The 16,678-nt window shown below is 37.2% G+C and overlaps 1 protein-coding gene across 1 annotated transcript; it reads left to right on the forward strand.

Annotated features, from left to right (window-relative positions):
• Nucleotides 1-555: 555 nt before the first annotated feature.
• LOC116708506 (phospholipase B1, membrane-associated-like) lies at nt 556-15,905 on the forward strand. Its single transcript, XM_032546371.1, is given in 44 exon segments — nt 556-656; nt 658-728; nt 1,163-1,218; nt 1,318-1,381; nt 1,508-1,571; nt 2,347-2,381; nt 2,743-2,809; nt 2,891-2,939; nt 3,030-3,098; nt 3,192-3,257; nt 3,362-3,417; nt 4,286-4,352; nt 4,438-4,545; nt 4,678-4,731; nt 5,049-5,105; nt 5,172-5,261; nt 5,346-5,406; nt 5,496-5,554; nt 6,099-6,172; nt 6,260-6,303; nt 7,686-7,794; nt 7,919-7,970; nt 8,074-8,154; nt 8,441-8,506; nt 8,611-8,711; nt 8,801-8,882; nt 9,641-9,745; nt 9,840-9,935; nt 10,029-10,100; nt 10,183-10,260; nt 10,346-10,406; nt 10,483-10,541; nt 10,738-10,805; nt 10,892-10,935; nt 11,068-11,167; nt 11,252-11,303; nt 11,419-11,499; nt 12,472-12,537; nt 12,672-12,766; nt 13,721-13,802; nt 13,888-13,992; nt 14,103-14,198; nt 14,307-14,381; nt 15,006-15,905. Coding segments are annotated over 44 exon segments (3,453 nt in total). The 5' UTR covers nt 556-570; the 3' UTR covers nt 15,336-15,905.
• Nucleotides 15,906-16,678: the final 773 nt, after the last annotated feature.

Raw genomic sequence — 16,678 nt, forward strand, 5'->3', positions numbered from 1 at the left:
CAGTAATCTAATCGCATCTCAACACTTTTCCAAAAATAAGCCCCATTTGATTTTATATGATTATAAATCCAAGGCTGAATAGATGCAGCATCAGCATGAATCAAAGTTGGCTTCTGAAGGCATATGGCTGCACTGGATTTTATTTAGTGGTATCAGAAAACAGGAGGCTGCATAAAAATGGGCACCACACTTAATCCTTCTCCTTTTATGTCACATTTTATTCTGCTTAGGTCTGTCAAACAAAACCCAAATAAAATTTGTGCTTATGATGTGGAAAATTAAAAGAATGAGATCAGTTTAACAAAGCTCTATATATTGTTCAGTTGCTTAAGATCAATGTTTTTATTTCAACTGTAAGGTCTTTAACCTAACTTTATTCTAATGTACGAAGTCTGTGTAGGAATCAACATCACTGTGATAAGCCTTTCAAAACAGTAATATTACATTTATTCTAGCTTTCAAATTGTCCCGTTTTATTTCCCATCTTTTCCTTGTTGTTCAAAACCTCGCCCTCTTGGGAGTCTTCGCCATCTCCACACCCTCCGCAGGTGGGGTGTACATTTACAGTGAATGAAAGCTCACAGTCATTCTTCATCTGAATCTGAGCAGGAAGGGAGGGGGAAAAAAAAGACTCAAACAGTTCTCCTTGTGCACGCCATCTCTCTGCATCATGGCCGCAGCTGCCCTCCTGATTCTGGCTGTTCTTGGATTCTGCAACACATTCATGGGTAAAGAACCAAGTTTTCCTGATGAAGTAGAGCTTTCAATTTGTGCAAAGATTCCTGTGTTTACTAAAACGTGTGATATCAGAGATCTGGTAACTAAATAGCCAACCTGCTCTTTAAGAGCAGATGTACTTCAGCACTTAGCGACTGTTTTAGTTTGACTTTTATAATCTTTAAAGATTTATAAGTTCTTTTCCTTTAATGTTTTACCAATGTTACATGATATGTAGCATTGGTGGCTTGGTGTAAATTTACAGCATCTCTTAATTAGACAGAAATATCTGAGGACTTCTACCAGCATTACCACACAGCTTTAAGAGTGTCATGACAAAACTATACGAGGATTTAATTTCATCTATGTCTTTTGATAATGTGCATTAAAAATTCAAAGGGCTGTTTTCCCACAATAAAGTAATAATCTTTGCCCTTTGTCACAGTTAGTGCTGGTGTTGATTTGCAAGAAAATGGACCTGCAAAACACAAATTAAAGGAGGTATTGTAATTTGTCTTTCTCTATAAGATGCATGTGTCATTTTCTATGTCCTATATCTGATGTATTGCTCAACTACTCAATTGTGTTTTTCTGCTGCAGACAGAACGTTTCATGTCAGTACTTTGCACAGCACTGCCTGGCTCCCTGTCCTCTTCCCCATCAGGTAAAGCAGTGCAATCTGCACTGAGGAAGTTGCACTGTTGCTTGCATGAGAGATTTGTTTCTTCAGGAATTCATGATTCTTCAGGAAGTTGTGACATTTCTGATTTTTGTTTTTCCTTGTCATCAGTTCATACTCTCACACCAGCTCACATCACTGGCCTTCACACACTGGGACTGCCTCTATCCCACAGGTACATGCACAGTCTGCAGTAAAACACAGACAGACACTTACTTTAGTCCTCAAAGTTATGGGCCTGTTACTGTCATCAAGAAATGCTAAATAGTTATGGTTGATGAACCTCCTAAGCAAAACAAATTAGAGATTGGCATAAATGTTGCAGCAAAAAGTCGCTTCTTTGCTTTAAAATGAAGGTAAAGGAAATGCTGGTGTGCATTTCTGGTCAGTAGACTGAAAGTAGGATGCACACTGGCTTTTAACGTACAAGAAAAACAAATTTGGTAGTTTGGAGATATTTACAATCAATTGTAAATAGTTTACGCACACTGTCATGGTGTGCAAACTACACCGTGAATGTCCACACAATACCTCTATTAGAGTGAAGAGGTTTTAAAACGTCCATTTGTAAACAGCAAGCCATAGATTGCAGGCTAGCAACCAGCTAATTTCAGCTTGTTATGTTTGTGTTTCTCTAGAAAAAGCAAAACAACAAGAATGTACAAGGATCTGCACATTAATGTTCCTTGAAAAATATTTGTAACTTTTGTAACTTTTATGCTATATTTTTGCTTTAGTCTATGTAATAAAATAAAAATGATCAATAAATAAATGTCTCAGATAATATTTTGACTTTATTAATCAACACTGTGAATGATTGTCACTTTTCTGTTTGACATAAAAACAATTAGAGAACATAGACTGATAGTCTCATGAAGAGTTAAGCATTTTGATAAAATTTTGACTATGTTTGCAGCTTCTTATGCCATGCATTTTTTTTTAATTATCAGGAATGAAGCCTCCACAGTTGTCAAGAGGCTGAGAGGTAAGATTAATCAAAACAATGCTTTGCCACTAGGCACTTTTCAGATTATATATTAGAAAGTATTTCATTCAAGATTGGCAGAAAGTTCACATCAAGTGCAGATCATATCATATCAATGTTCTGATTAGGATGCACTTTAAAGAGAAAGGTATTGCATCAATAGCCATGCCGTGAATTGAGCTTATCTATACGGATATGATAGTCAGCCATAAACACAGAACACTGACCTTCAAGCCACATAATTATGAACACAGCATGACTACAAGAATAAAACATCTCTGTTTGCTGAAATCTTAAAATGTGCTCAAACTGCTTTGTCATACCAAGCATTTTATTTAATATATTCTCTATGTCTGTACAGAGCTGTTTTCCATGTTTAATCCCAAAGTGGTCACTCAGCATGAGGATCAGATCTCCTTGCACCATGGGTAACATACAGAAATCAACCATCCAAGTGCTTGAATGTAAAAATTGTACTATTCCTCATGTGTGGAGGTAATGTGTTTCAGGAGTTTAATACAAGAGACAGAAGACCTTTCCTCTTACCTTTCCAAACAGGTATATTCAGTCTTTTCATGCAAGCTGTCATGAGTTCTAAGCATTTAATTTCTTTGTATTGAATCAAACCCAGCTGGCTTTATGTCCTAGGAGGAGACAGACTGGAACATCGTGCTGTTGTTCATCCCTGTAGATTTAACATGTGCCTGTTCAACAGATGTGAGGCTTCTTGTGTCAAATCTACAAAAATAATCTATATTACCCTTTGAATATAGTGTGTATAAAAGAGGCGTGTGTTTCTTTGCATTATAGGGTGTTGAAAGCATTAAAACCACAGTTCAGGAAGTGGACGCAGCTCTGAGGATGCTGCAGAAGCAGGTGTGATTTTGATGTTCCATAAAACTCTGTCATCAACCAATAGAACAGTGATAAAAAATCAGAGACAATAACTGTATACTGTTATGCTGGAAATGTGCTTCCAGGTGCATCACACTATGGTTCGTGTAGCGGTTTGGAGTGAACATCGTCAAGAAGACAGGTGAATGTTTGATGAAAATTAAAGTTTAAAGTACTGTTCCTTGTTGATACATATGGGGGCAGTATGTTGGTATTATACAGAGCCAGGTAAAAGTGTTAATAAGAAAGTGTTAAGAAAGTAATAAAAAAGATTAATTATTAAAAGTAGCAAGAAATACAACATGTTTCATTGTGTTTTTAGGCGATAAACCAAGATAATTCAAAGTGCTTTAGAAAACAAACAATAAACAAACAAAAAAGAAATATTACATCACACTGGCAAAATACAGGGAAGTAATAAATGCTATAATCCAGACTAGAAAAAAAAAATCAAGGTTCACGTTTTAAAAATCAAAGTCAACTCTACACAGGTGGTTTTAAAGGAAGTCAGTGTTTCAGTCGTTTTGCAGTTTTCTGGAAGATTAGAGAACGTCCTGGTGGCAGAATTATACTGTGAAGTGCCTTTTCATCAGCAGCAAGGCTGTGGGGAGTTTATGGGAGATGGAGGGAGATTAATGTACACCTGTTACTTCCCACATAGCTACTGGGCCTTAATTATTTCAAAATCATTTAAGAATCATAGCCCATCAGACTGGCAAATGGTTCTATGTGTTGACTCAGGAGCACTGTTCAGAAATGTGCACTACCCTTTCCACATTTCTATGTGGAAAACAGTTTTTAAAAACGCATAATAATTTTTTTTTTTTTTTTGCCTTATAACTATGCTCAACTTTGTGTTCATCTACTACACAAATCCTATAAAAACACATTTAAGTTTAATACAACACAAAACGAGCAAAACTTCAAAATGAGGGCTTTTCTACAATGTATGCTTATAAGCTGTGAAGGATTGTCAGAGTTACATGTTTCCTGTTTTTGCTTTGTGGCAGGTGTGATTGTGCAAATGAAGGTATAAACCCAGGTCTACATAAAGCGTTCCTACTGAAAGCACTGCAGGTACAGCACTGACTGGTGCATGACTTGTAATGTGCATTCGTTTTTCAGAGCTATCTTCATACTTGTGTGTTTGATCTGCTTTCAGGACTCTGTAAGTGATCTGCTGAAAAATCCAGCTCAGTACAGCCGAGGTGAAGACTTCACCGTTGCACTGCAGTCTTTTCCAGTTATCCTTGAATCCTACTCAGATTCTGTAAGTGAATAGAAATCAACACTAACTATGTGTCATAGCTCTCTGTGAGCTGTGACCCATATGTTTTCTGTACCATTGGATAAAGACTATTAGCTACTGTGTAATTTATATGTGATGTATCTTTCTTTGAAGGAAATCACTGACTCCCAAATAAATGAACTGGCTCTTCAGCTATGGACCAATTTGGTGAGTTCTCATAAATGAACGAGAAACAAGCTCCGTTTAAAGAACAGTTTGTGCAATCATGTCTGGTATGCAACAAAGCAACGTGCTGTGTAGATAACAGGACACAGTCACTAAAACCCAAAGTAAGATTGAATAATGATTAGACTTGGTCTGACTGATTAGATAACAGATGTTAAGATTAATCTTGTGAGATTAACCTCGGGTTGTGTTTCCCATACGTCTTTAAATCTGTGTGTTCAGGGAAACAGAGCATACGTGTGATCACTTTGATTAAACATACAATTACAAAAAAATAATGACCCCTTCTCTTCTATCAGCTCCAGCCCTCAATACACCAGACAGAAATGAATGATCTCATTCCCTGCCCTACAGAGGTAAGGTAAACCACTGAATCCCATTTTCTAAGTCTAAACTTGTTGAACACCTTTAAAATGTTCCAGGAAAGGCCTTTTCTTCGAACATACATAAACACCCCCGATGGAAGAGAGCACGAGAATGTTGCTAGCAAAGCCTCTGCAGCGATAGATCCTGTAAGAGTTTCTTTGATAAGACCCAAACCAGATTGAAGATAAAGATTCTGCTTTAGAATAATGAGGGATTCTCTCTGTTGTCAGGTTATGGGCACTGAAGTGGTTTGCACAGATCGAAATCCATCTCCCACCACACCTACATCAGGTAAAGGATTTCTTTTTTTTTCAAAACTTAAAATCTGGAAAGCACTTAATTTTAGACTATTTAAAATGAGCTGTTATTTTCCTGTGCAGTTCACAATGTCAGACCTGCGGATATCAAGGTGGTGGCAGCTGTGGGTGACTCTCTGACAGTAAGTGTTTTTCATCTTTTTTCATGTCAGCAGCTAAGTTAGCTGCATAATGTATCCAACCACAATTGTTATCACAAAATCAGTGCATGCAATATCCCTATCACAACTTCTTGGATATAGTGTTTGTTAGGGTGTGATGCTTCTGGCCACCTAGAGGTCCTTTATGCCAGGAACAAATCTAGCATTTAGTGAACCAGATCAGAAAGCTCATAGAGTGAGATCAGGCAATGTGATGATGGTAAAGAAAGAGAGTACTGAGGAGATCAATATTATTGCGTTAAGGATCAATATTATTATCATGGTATTCAAAAATATTATCAAACTGTCATGTTACACTAATGTTTTTCAGACTTTTAAGTTGATTTTTAAGTCAAGGTAAAAATTTGAATGAGAGACAGGGATGCTGATCAGAGAGCCACATATTACACCATAATACTGAAAAGTGATTTAAACTTATTGGAAAGACAACCAAAACAGATTTAACTGTATCTCCTTTGTTTGCATTGGTTGTTTCTGTGATGCTACACATCTGATATTATTCCAGGCAGCCAATGGCGCCGGTGCAAAACAAAACAACCTCTTGTTGGTCACTTATCAATATCGAGGACTGTCATGGAGGTAAGCTCTGCACTTTGTGATATTAATGATCCTTATTCCAATGAGCTGAGATTTAAGTAAACTAAGGTCTGTTTCTGCTATTTTCAGCATCGGTGGGGATGACAACATATCCAATGTGACAACATTGCCTAGTATGTTTGTTTCCGATGTTTTATTTCAAAATAATTAACAAATATTTGTTAAATATATTTGCTATAACAAGGTTTTAGCAAATAAAAGGTTGCTCTAAGTGGTATTTGTCTTGGAGCCTCTTCCAAGACAAACTATCACTTCTTCTTAGCTCCAGGTCCTAGGATGTAATGTTTATGTCATAGGTAAAACTGAACCTAAAACATCACAATCACATGGTAATCACAATTAATACAATATTTATCAAGAAGGCAATGCAAGTCCAGATTGTTTGACATTGATTCCTCCCACCCCACTAAATTAAATCATCATGTTAAGATTTTTGTACTCAGGTTTTCTTTGTCTGAATTTTAAATTTGACAGATGACTTGCAATATTCCAGTGTCACATAAACGGTTTAATCAAGGTAATGTTGTAAAAAAAAAAAAAAACACTCATAATGGCAGCTTCTGTTGCTGTTTAAACCTCGGACATTTATGGTGCCTTGATGGACGACCTCAGCACACACATCAAATACACGTGCGGTAATGTGGCCTGATAACATCACAGATCTTTGCCTTTAATCTTTGCGCTGATAACAGGCTGGAATTAATATTTAATAATATGTTACATAAATCAAAATCACACATGCAATGGACACACAAGTCTAGTCCAAACATCAGTGTTGCTGTTCAATTGTTTGATTTGTATTGCAGTTACCTGTGAGCCTAAAATGTAAAGCAATATGAAGTATTTTTTTTATCTGTATTGCATTAAAATAATTGATTGTTTCAATAATTTTTATAAGATGACATTGTCAACTCATGATGTGTGTTTTTATTTCTATTTTTAATTCTTAAAACAGAAGCTGCAATTCAATTGGCAAAAATATGTTATTTATGAAGTTGTATAATTTAATAAAGATACACATTTATTGGGAACAATGATGAACACAATATTTTTTTAGAATACTTTTATTGCAGTCAAATATTCCCACAATATTAAAACAAATCATTTATTTAGTTTCATTTCTTCATTTCAATATTAATTTCTTTGTAAATTTATTTAATGCTAAAGCAAAAGTCCTGAGCCAGTTTCATTTGACTACTCTTCTAAAATATTCAGTATTGCCCCAGGATTAAACATGGATTCTCTATTAATGTTGATGTAGCTGTGTATGGTTTAAATCATTTTTCAAATCCTTGCATTTTGTTAAACTAAAAAGTTAATTACCACAATTTTTCCAGTAATGCTACAGATGTTTATTAACTCACTTGATAATATTCTGGTTTGTACAAAAGGAGCCCCAAGTCATTGAAACGACCAAACAGAGCACAATTATTTATCTGTAGCTATATGCCTCAGCATAACATTTTTTTAAATCTGTTTGAATTATTTTTTGTAGACATCCTGAGGGAGTTTAACCCCAATGTGACTGGATTCTCAACGGGCATCGGAAGCCAGGACAGTCCAGGAGCTTCTCTCAATCAGGCTGTACCCGGAGCACAGAGTGTGTCAGTTAACCTCCAGACATCTGAAATATTACTAAGCTTTTTATTTTTTCCTGTTATAAATACATGTGTTGTAATATTATCATATCATCTGAATGATCTTATTGAACGTTGTCTTTTGTTACAGTAACATGGTACATCAAGTACGCACTCTAGTGGCCAAAATGAAAAATGACCCGGTATGGAAGGAATTGTTATTTGCAACTTTATGCAACGTCTCATTGTCATTGTGCTACTTTGTTCACGTATTACATCACAATCTTTATCTATGATCTTCTTCAGGATATTGATTTCTTCAATGACTGGAAGGTGATCACCATGTTTATTGGTGGCAACGACATATGTGCCTACTGCAAAGACAGTGTAAGAGCTTTCTCCCTACACATTTTAAGACTTACGCCATATTTTAGAGTAATCCTCACACCTGATTATTTTTAAGACGTAAACAACCGTATTTCAGATTAAAGTCGTGTAATTAATGATTTACATTAGATTCAATATGTTTTCACTTACATTATTTTACATGGTAAGGCATGGTCATACAATCAGTACAATACCCTTGAAATGTGACAAAATCCCAAGCAAATGTTTGAACTGAATGTTTCCCATCAAATGAATATAAAGAGTTTTTGGGGTTTTTTTCCCACAGGTTGTCTTTTCAGCCAGAAATGTTGTCAATCGAATCCGTGAAGCGCTGGACATACTCCATGAGGAAGTATGTTCTCATGGCCTTGCACTGTACACAGTGTGTCTGAAAAGTGCCAAAGTCTACATTTCAATTACTTACTATGTTAATTTTTAATTTTTTTAATCATCCAGGTACCTCGTGCAATTGTTAACATGGTAGAGATGTTCAACATCGTACCCCTGCGTGAAATGCACAAGGACAAATCTTTGGATTGTCCCACCTGGCTGGTCAAGTTAGTGATTTTTGTCTCACCAAGGCAAACAGTAAGACTTAAAAACCTGTGACATGTTGCTATTAACTGCCCTGGTGTACATGTTTCAGTATAATTTGCCCCTGCGTGCTGAAGCCCACTGACGGATCATATGAACTACAGAAGCTCAGTGACTTCAACAGAGCGTATCAGGTACAAATCGGATAAATATTTTTGGCTATAATAAAATATTTTTATGTATTTGGCCATCAAATTTAAGCTGTTTCTGTTGTGGAAGCAATTATATTTTCTCTTTACTTCTTGGAAGAACATAATCAAAGTGAAAGGCTTTTATTCTGTGTACAAAGAGAGTTCATAGTTCTAATAGTAATAGCATCTTCCTTTCAATGGATACAAAGGAAATCTAAAAGATATATGACACAGAGCAGATTTCTGCACGTTTTACTTTTTAATCAAGGAAATCAGTAGAAAAAGTAACTGTTTAATTTCACTTTTAAAAGTTGAAACAGAAAATAATATTGTCAAAAAAAATGGTAAAACTATCAGTTTACATGTTGTATTTAGATTTCTAATTCTCATTAGATTTGCATTATTTCATGCTTGCACTGAACCATATTTGTACTAATAAACTACTACTGCAAATAGGTTTTGTTCATCAATATATTCCCAGTTGCAAAACAGTAATTTTATACTTGCTTACATGTAGTGCATAATGTCCCACAATGCTAAGGAGAATTGTGTTTAGTTCTCAGCATTTTAAAAAAATATTTACTCTTAGTAGCTAAGAATGATGCTTATTTCTCCTTTGTATGACAATAAAGGCTGTTTCTGTTCTTAATATGGATTGTATTGAAACAAATGCTGTCTTAGAAGCTAAACTGTCTTGTGATATTTGTTACCTTGTCCACCTGGCTGTAATTCTCAACATGTTGTCTCTTTATTGTCTGCAGCATGGCATGAGAGAACTGATTGAATCTGGAAGGTATGACACACAAAACAACTTCACGGTGGTGCTGCAGCCCTTCTTTAGAGAGGTTGTCCTTCCCAGGCTAGAGGTGAGAGTGGGCAGATTTTACCAAAAAAGTTGTTTCTTCACATTTTGTTTTTCTTTTTTATTCATTTTAAAATTCTTTTTACTTTCTATGCTAGGATGGTCAGCCTGATCGCTCTTATTTCTCTCCTGACTGTTTTCATCTCAGCCAGAAAGCTCACACCCTCATGGCCCGGTCCCTTTGGAACAACATGGTAGAGTTTGTTCCAGGGCATGTCTCATATTTGTGTTTTTTCTTCTTTCCTATTTTAATGTAAAATAAGATAACGGCTCTCACAATGTCTTAGTTGGAGGCAGTTGGCAACAAGACTTACACCCAAGATTTCCAAGCTGAAATTGATCTCAAGTGTCCAACAGAGGTAAACAATTTTCAGAAATTGTATTCTATACATTGCTCCAAACATTTGCATGCATTCATTTTCATTTTGGTTATTTATCTAGAGCAACCCTTTCATCCGAACAGCAGTCAATAGTGACTACACCTTCCCAGGCCCTCCACCAACATCACCTCCCATTACTGTAGGTTATGTTTTCCCAAATTAACATAGTAAATATTTATTGTGTGACCAGCATTCTAAAATATATGTATTTGTAATTTTTCTAGAACTGGGGCAGCGATTTCTCCTGCACTTATACAGCTCCATCAAACTCCGTGCCCACTTCCGGTAAATATCCTGATGACAATCATGCGAAAGGCTGTTTTTGACACATAGAAATGTACAAATATCTGGATTTTGTTAGCCCACAGAGTGCGTCCAGCAGATATTAAGGTGGTGGGGGCTGTTGGAGACTCTCTAACAGTAAGTACTGGTTACAGAGGTCTAATTTGGTGTTAGAAATATAGAAAAAAAGACAACCTGGCTCAACGTCCACCCTTGTTTTACATAATTTGTGCAAAGGTGTCTCTTGGTCTTGTGGATGCTGACTAGAACTTGAAATCTATTGTTGAGTGGATATACAAATGCTAAAATTGGTATTCTGATGCTATGTCTTCAGGCTGCATTTGGTGCAAGAGCAACAAACCTGATGGAGCTTCCTACAGAATACAGAGGAGTGTCATGGAGGTGAGAGATTGCACAAAAGCATTCTGGAAAAAAAAATCATGTAAAACTGTGTGAACTTGGCTCACTTTGTTTCTCTCTCTACCTAGTATTGGAGGTGATGATACTCTTGAGACTGTCACAACATTGCCCAGTAAGACTCGAGATTTTTTTTTTCTACGTTGTGTAATTGCACAATAGCACCACTAGAGGTCAGTCCTAGCCCAAATTAACGGAAAATCTCTCTGTAATGAATTTTTTTTTTTTTGTTGACTTTTTACATCAGATGTCCTGAAGAAGTTCAATCCTGGTATCAAAGGGGCTTCAAAGGGAACTGGAAAAGAGCAGACTGGTTTCAACATGGCTGTATCTGGTGCTAAAGTAGGGTAAGCTCAAACACTGTCCAATGCTGTAGGCATTTTATGAACTCATAAAAACAGCAGCCTGACAATATATCCAATTATGTGCAGAGGGATTCCAGCTCAGGTCAGGCGTCTGGTTGATGCCATGAAAAATGATGCTGTGAGTTTTTAACTGATTTTAAACTGCTATTCAGCTTTGTTGCAATGCAACACATTTGATTCTAATATTTGCTCCGTCTGTCTGTCTCTCTGGATCTTTTATTGGATGGAGCTAGACGGTGGATTTTCAGAATGACTGGAAACTTGTGACTCTCTTCATTGGAGGCAACGACCTTTGTCAGTACTGCAATGACCGGGTGAGTCGCCTAAAGAGTTCCCTCTGAAATGCACTGAGTCTCTGGTTAAGCCTCACTGAGTGTTTATGTGGCACTGCCTCATGATATCACTCCCCAAATGGATCTACGCTCCAGAGCATAATGACGCTTTGTGAGGGGCTCTCCTCTAATAGCCTTATTGTGTCAGAGTGAGATGAGAGCAGGCATGGTTTCTTTTCAATGAGCACATTCTGTTACCTTACCCCTCCAACACGGACCTCCCGCCTCCCACGTCTATCCCAGCCTCTGTCTGCATTAAAGAAGCACAGAGGAGGACAGAGACAGGCCTTGTTCCCTACGAGGCATAAACAACTCAGAAGACTTTCTTCATTTAGTTTCTATGACTCACCTCAGGCTTTATAGACTCAGCGGCCTTTCTTTAAATGACTCTCTTTTGAAGCAGGGCAGGAGAAACGTTGCATTAATTTAAAATGAGCTCTAGGATTGGGTGCTTACAAGTTGCATGCCTCCTCTAGCTGAATAGATTTAGACTAAGCCATTTCATGATGCACTTTTTTCTCTCGTTAAGGTAGAGACGCTAAGCAGCAATGGCAGTTTGCGATATGGGCCGTAGGGGCAGTTGCCCTGGGTGGCATTAAAAAGGAGACATAAGTAAAGATAGAGATTATTTAGCTGAGTTTTACCCAGAACAGGTTTTCTATTGCTTTCATGCATGTGCAGTCAGTGGAGAGTTGTGTAGAGAAGGCGTCCACAGGTTGCTGCTAGTCACACAGCTCTCGCATGGAGGGGATGTGCAAATTATTCTGAAATGTCTTATTTTCCTTATTTTTCCTTATTTTCTTTGACTTTTTGTTACCTTACATCTTGTTAGACCATTTTTGTGTTCAATGGACAAGGAGGACCTCAACCAAGGTGCCATCTGCTGTTAAGAAGGCTTAACAAAACTCTTTGTTCACCATTAATTATTTATTCATTCTGCCTAAAAACCCACAGGCAGCTCTTTCATCAGCAAACTACACCAATTACTTGAGGGCAAGCTTGGATATCCTGTACAATGAGGTAAGATGACTATGATACACCATAAAATCTCAAGTCTAACAGAAATTGTTTTCTTTACATTTTGTTTAGATCAGCACTGATCCATAAAAGGATCAAATCTGATTAAATTGGGTTTTCTTGGTGTTTGGTTTCAGATTCCAAGAACTATCGTCAACATTTTAGAGATCCTGGAAATTGAAGGCCTTCGCAGAATCAAAAAGGATGGCCTTGGATGCACCTTGGTCCAAAAGTAGGCAACACAATAGTCTGATCATGTCTTCATAAATCAAGGCCACTGAGTCCTAAAGGAAAGCACTTTTTGTCAAAACCTTCTTAATGATGACCTAGTTCTCTGAATAACTTTAAGGAGAAATTCTAAGTCAGATTCAGTTTAAAATGTATATAAAAGAGAACAAAAGGTGTCTCTTTAAAATTTTCCAGTTTGCATAGCTTTTGCAAATGCAGACTTGGCACTGAGTTATTGAAAATTATTGATGTCATTAATGTTGTTGTAGAGATTTGTGAAGTATTTTTAATTTTAGAACCCCTATAGTGCCAGGCACATATAGAGGCACCCAAGGAACAAATGTGAAAAAAGTCTTAAATGTATATTCTTTTACAGTACCATAACAATATACTGAAAAGTTAAGAAAATTTGAAGCACATCTAATTTAAGTTTTAATTCAAAACTGCTGGAAATCTTTTTTATATTGAATGACACTGGGAACTCTGAAATACCAGGAGATATTTTAAACACAAATCTGATGTAGGCAATAGCAAACATGAAATGGGTCGTAATTTTGTCTTTTAGCAGAATGATGGCCAAATCAACACAGAAGTGGTTCACCAGCCATTTTGGTTCCCTGAACTTAACCTGATCAGAGAGCTGAAAAAGACTGAGCTTGAGAGAAAATGCAGGACTCTGAAACATCCATATAGATTTTGTAAAGTGGAATGGTCAAAGGTTCCTCTCTATATGGTGATTATGATTTCGTAGGAAACAATTATTTTGTACCGAGGTATTTTTCCTCAAAATGGACTCAGAATGTTTTCTTTTAGGTTACGTAACTGTAAGAGACAATTAGTTTATTTTTAAAATATGTCTAGCTTGGGTCTCCACAATTATGACCGACATTGAATCCATTTAAAATTAAGCATTTCATTTTCCAAAATGAGCTGTTAATTTCCTCCATTTGACCCACAGGCAAGTGTGCCCCTGCTTTTTGCTACCTGGAGAGGATTCCCCAGAGCTGGCTGAAATGAAATGGATCAACCGGGAACTTCAGGTTTCTAGACAGAGAATAATGTCATCTCTGGAACATGTTATGAGTAAAAGAGGTCAGCAATAACATTTGTATCCACTTTTGCTAGACTGTGACTGAAAATCTGGTGTATGGAGACCGTTATAACGGCAGAGAGGACTTTGCTGTGGTTGTCCAGCCTTTTTTCAGAAATTCCATCGTTCCTTTAAATGCTGTAAGCCATCTGCACAATTGCTGTTTCGAGATTTAGGTTTAAGATGGAAACACTCCCATCCTGTTAGAGCACAAAACACACTCAGCGATCTTGTGCTTGCTTTCTTGTAGGATGGCGTGCCCGACACCACCTACTTCTCCCAGGACTGTTTCCACTTCAGTGAGCGAGGACATGCTGACATGGCTGCTGCTCTGTGGAACAACATGGTGAGTTTGGCAAGGCCAAAAGTACAAATCTAACTGCAGGGTTTTAGATATAGTGTTGCTAAATTACCACTTAAGCTGAGCAAAGTCCTGTTTCTGTTTTGTCTCCAGCTGGAGCCAGTGGGTAAAAAACAGACCTACAACAATTTCACCAATGCCAGAAATATCCTCAAGTGCCCCACTGAGGTAAGACATCTGCTGCAGATTGCCACTGTTGACCCATTTTTGCAATCTATTTTACTGTAAGTACAGCACAACTACAACATTATTCACACCTCTAAAAAGTTTTTCCATATTTTGTTGTTACAGAGCCCATTGTTGGGCTCCAGAATCAATATGTGTATAGTTTACTTTTAAAAATCTATACTAAATAGCTCACAATGATAAAGTCAAAATAACTGTTTAAACACCTTCCTAAATAAAAAGTGTTTATTTAAAGTGTTTAGAACACTAAAGTGTGTCAATGTCCCTTAAATGTTGGGACACATTACATGGGTATGTATTCACACACATTGCCATGATGTTCAGGTATCAATTCGAGTACATCTGAATTCCATTGGTTGACCTTGAGCACTTTATCGGTGTCCACCAGTGGTCAATTCAACAGCAAGCTCATTTCAGAGCAGAAACCAAACACAAAAAGTCAGATTAATTCAGTAAAGAAATTGTAAGCAGGACATCAATCTGTAGAAGAAGGAAGCAAAAAATGATTACCTGGACTTAAATTAAGAATCACTCTAAAGACCTAAAAGCTCCTGAAATGACGTCAGGCTTATATAGCACTAAATTTAATGCCCTTGCATTTTTCAGGAGCAGCCGTATATCTTCACAAGCGTGAACAGCTTTCCCAATTTGACCACAACCACAGCACCCACAATGGGCAGCACAGCACTGCCTTTCACCCCAGAATGTTCAAGCACTGTCCCAGCATGGCTTGCTGCTGTACTGGCCATTGTTGGGCTTCTGATTGGCTGCGCCGTCACTTGGCTCCTCCTCTCCTACAGACACAAGAGAAGCAAGAAGAAGACATCAGCTACAGTTGAGATGAATGCTTCTGCTCATCATGTGTACTCTAACTCTAACACTGAACCATCCAAGCAGAAAAACGAAGAAAGTCAGGGACAAAACAGTGCTTTCTGAAAGCTCAGGGCTTGCAGAAACAACTAAACAGTGTTTTATGTTCAACAGAGTAATGTAGCTCTGTCTATTTTGACAAGAAAAATAAATAAATGTTTTATTTTATTTACAGAAATCATTATCATGAGTACTTTAAATGACTAAAGGAGAGAAATGTATTTAAACTTGTTTGGCTGAACATGTCAGAACAATTGTCTGTGAGGAACATTTGCACTTTTTACATTTGCACAGGCTGGTAAGGCAAATTTAAATATTGCAGCTGGTCTAACAACTAACATCGAACAGGTACTGCCACAAACCACTGAATATATGCACATGTCCGCTTGCACATGCAGACATATGCAAGCATGCAGACTACCTTTAGTGATTGCACATTTCCTTCTAACTTCCTCCTATCTGCACCAAGTTTTTGGACAGTGTAACATGAAGTCATAGACGTAATATCCTCCTTAAAACTTGATCAAAAATAAATGTAACATTGTGCAGTTTTGTGCCATACTTTTCCGTTTTTAAAAAAAATTATTATATATTTTGCTCTTATCAAAGATGAAATAAATAATTTGAGATTGTGAATTTGGAAAATGTGTACGCTCTGTCCTCTTGAAAAGCACTGAGAGTACCATCACATCATAAACGAGATGGACTACTCATGCCTGTGTGTGTTTGTCATACCAACAGTGCAATAGATTGGAGGCTATATAGCCACATGTTTTTTTATGACACTCTTAAAATGATTAAAGTAGGCTGACAGCTTCTATTATGTTCATCACATATTAAGAGGAATAGAAAACACTTTGCTTTGATTAGAATTGCAGGTCTAATATTTAGGAATAAATATTAAAATATATTTAGAGGTACAGAAAAATTTCAGAAACTTCTCTGTTCCTGCTGAAGAAAAGGATTCCCATGTTTCACTGTGGGGACAGTGTGTTCAGCATGAGGTGGATTATCAACTTTTGGGTTGTTTGTGTTTTCATTTGTATCTAGACCAGGGGTCTCAAACTCCAGGCCTCGAGGGCCGCAATCCTGCAGTTTTTAGATGTGCCACAGGTACAAAACACTGGAATGAAATGACTTAATGACCTCCTCCTTGTGTAGATCAGTTTTCCAGAATGACCTAATTATTCTGTTCAGGTGTGGTGCAGCAGAGGGCAGAGGCACATGTAAAAGTTGCAGGACTGCGGCCCTCAAGGACTGGAGTTTGAGACCAATGATCTAGATTCTAGACCAAAAAGTTAAATTTTAGCCTTATCTGCACAGAGCACCTTTTTCCATGTGTTTGCTGTGGCCTCTCATGATTTGTAGTAATTTTTAAACACAACTTTTAAAACAACTATTCCTTGTGG

Source organism: Xiphophorus hellerii, chromosome 19 (assembly GCF_003331165.1).
Source record: "Xiphophorus hellerii strain 12219 chromosome 19, Xiphophorus_hellerii-4.1, whole genome shotgun sequence".
Classification (NCBI taxonomy): domain Eukaryota; kingdom Metazoa; phylum Chordata; class Actinopteri; order Cyprinodontiformes; family Poeciliidae; genus Xiphophorus; species Xiphophorus hellerii.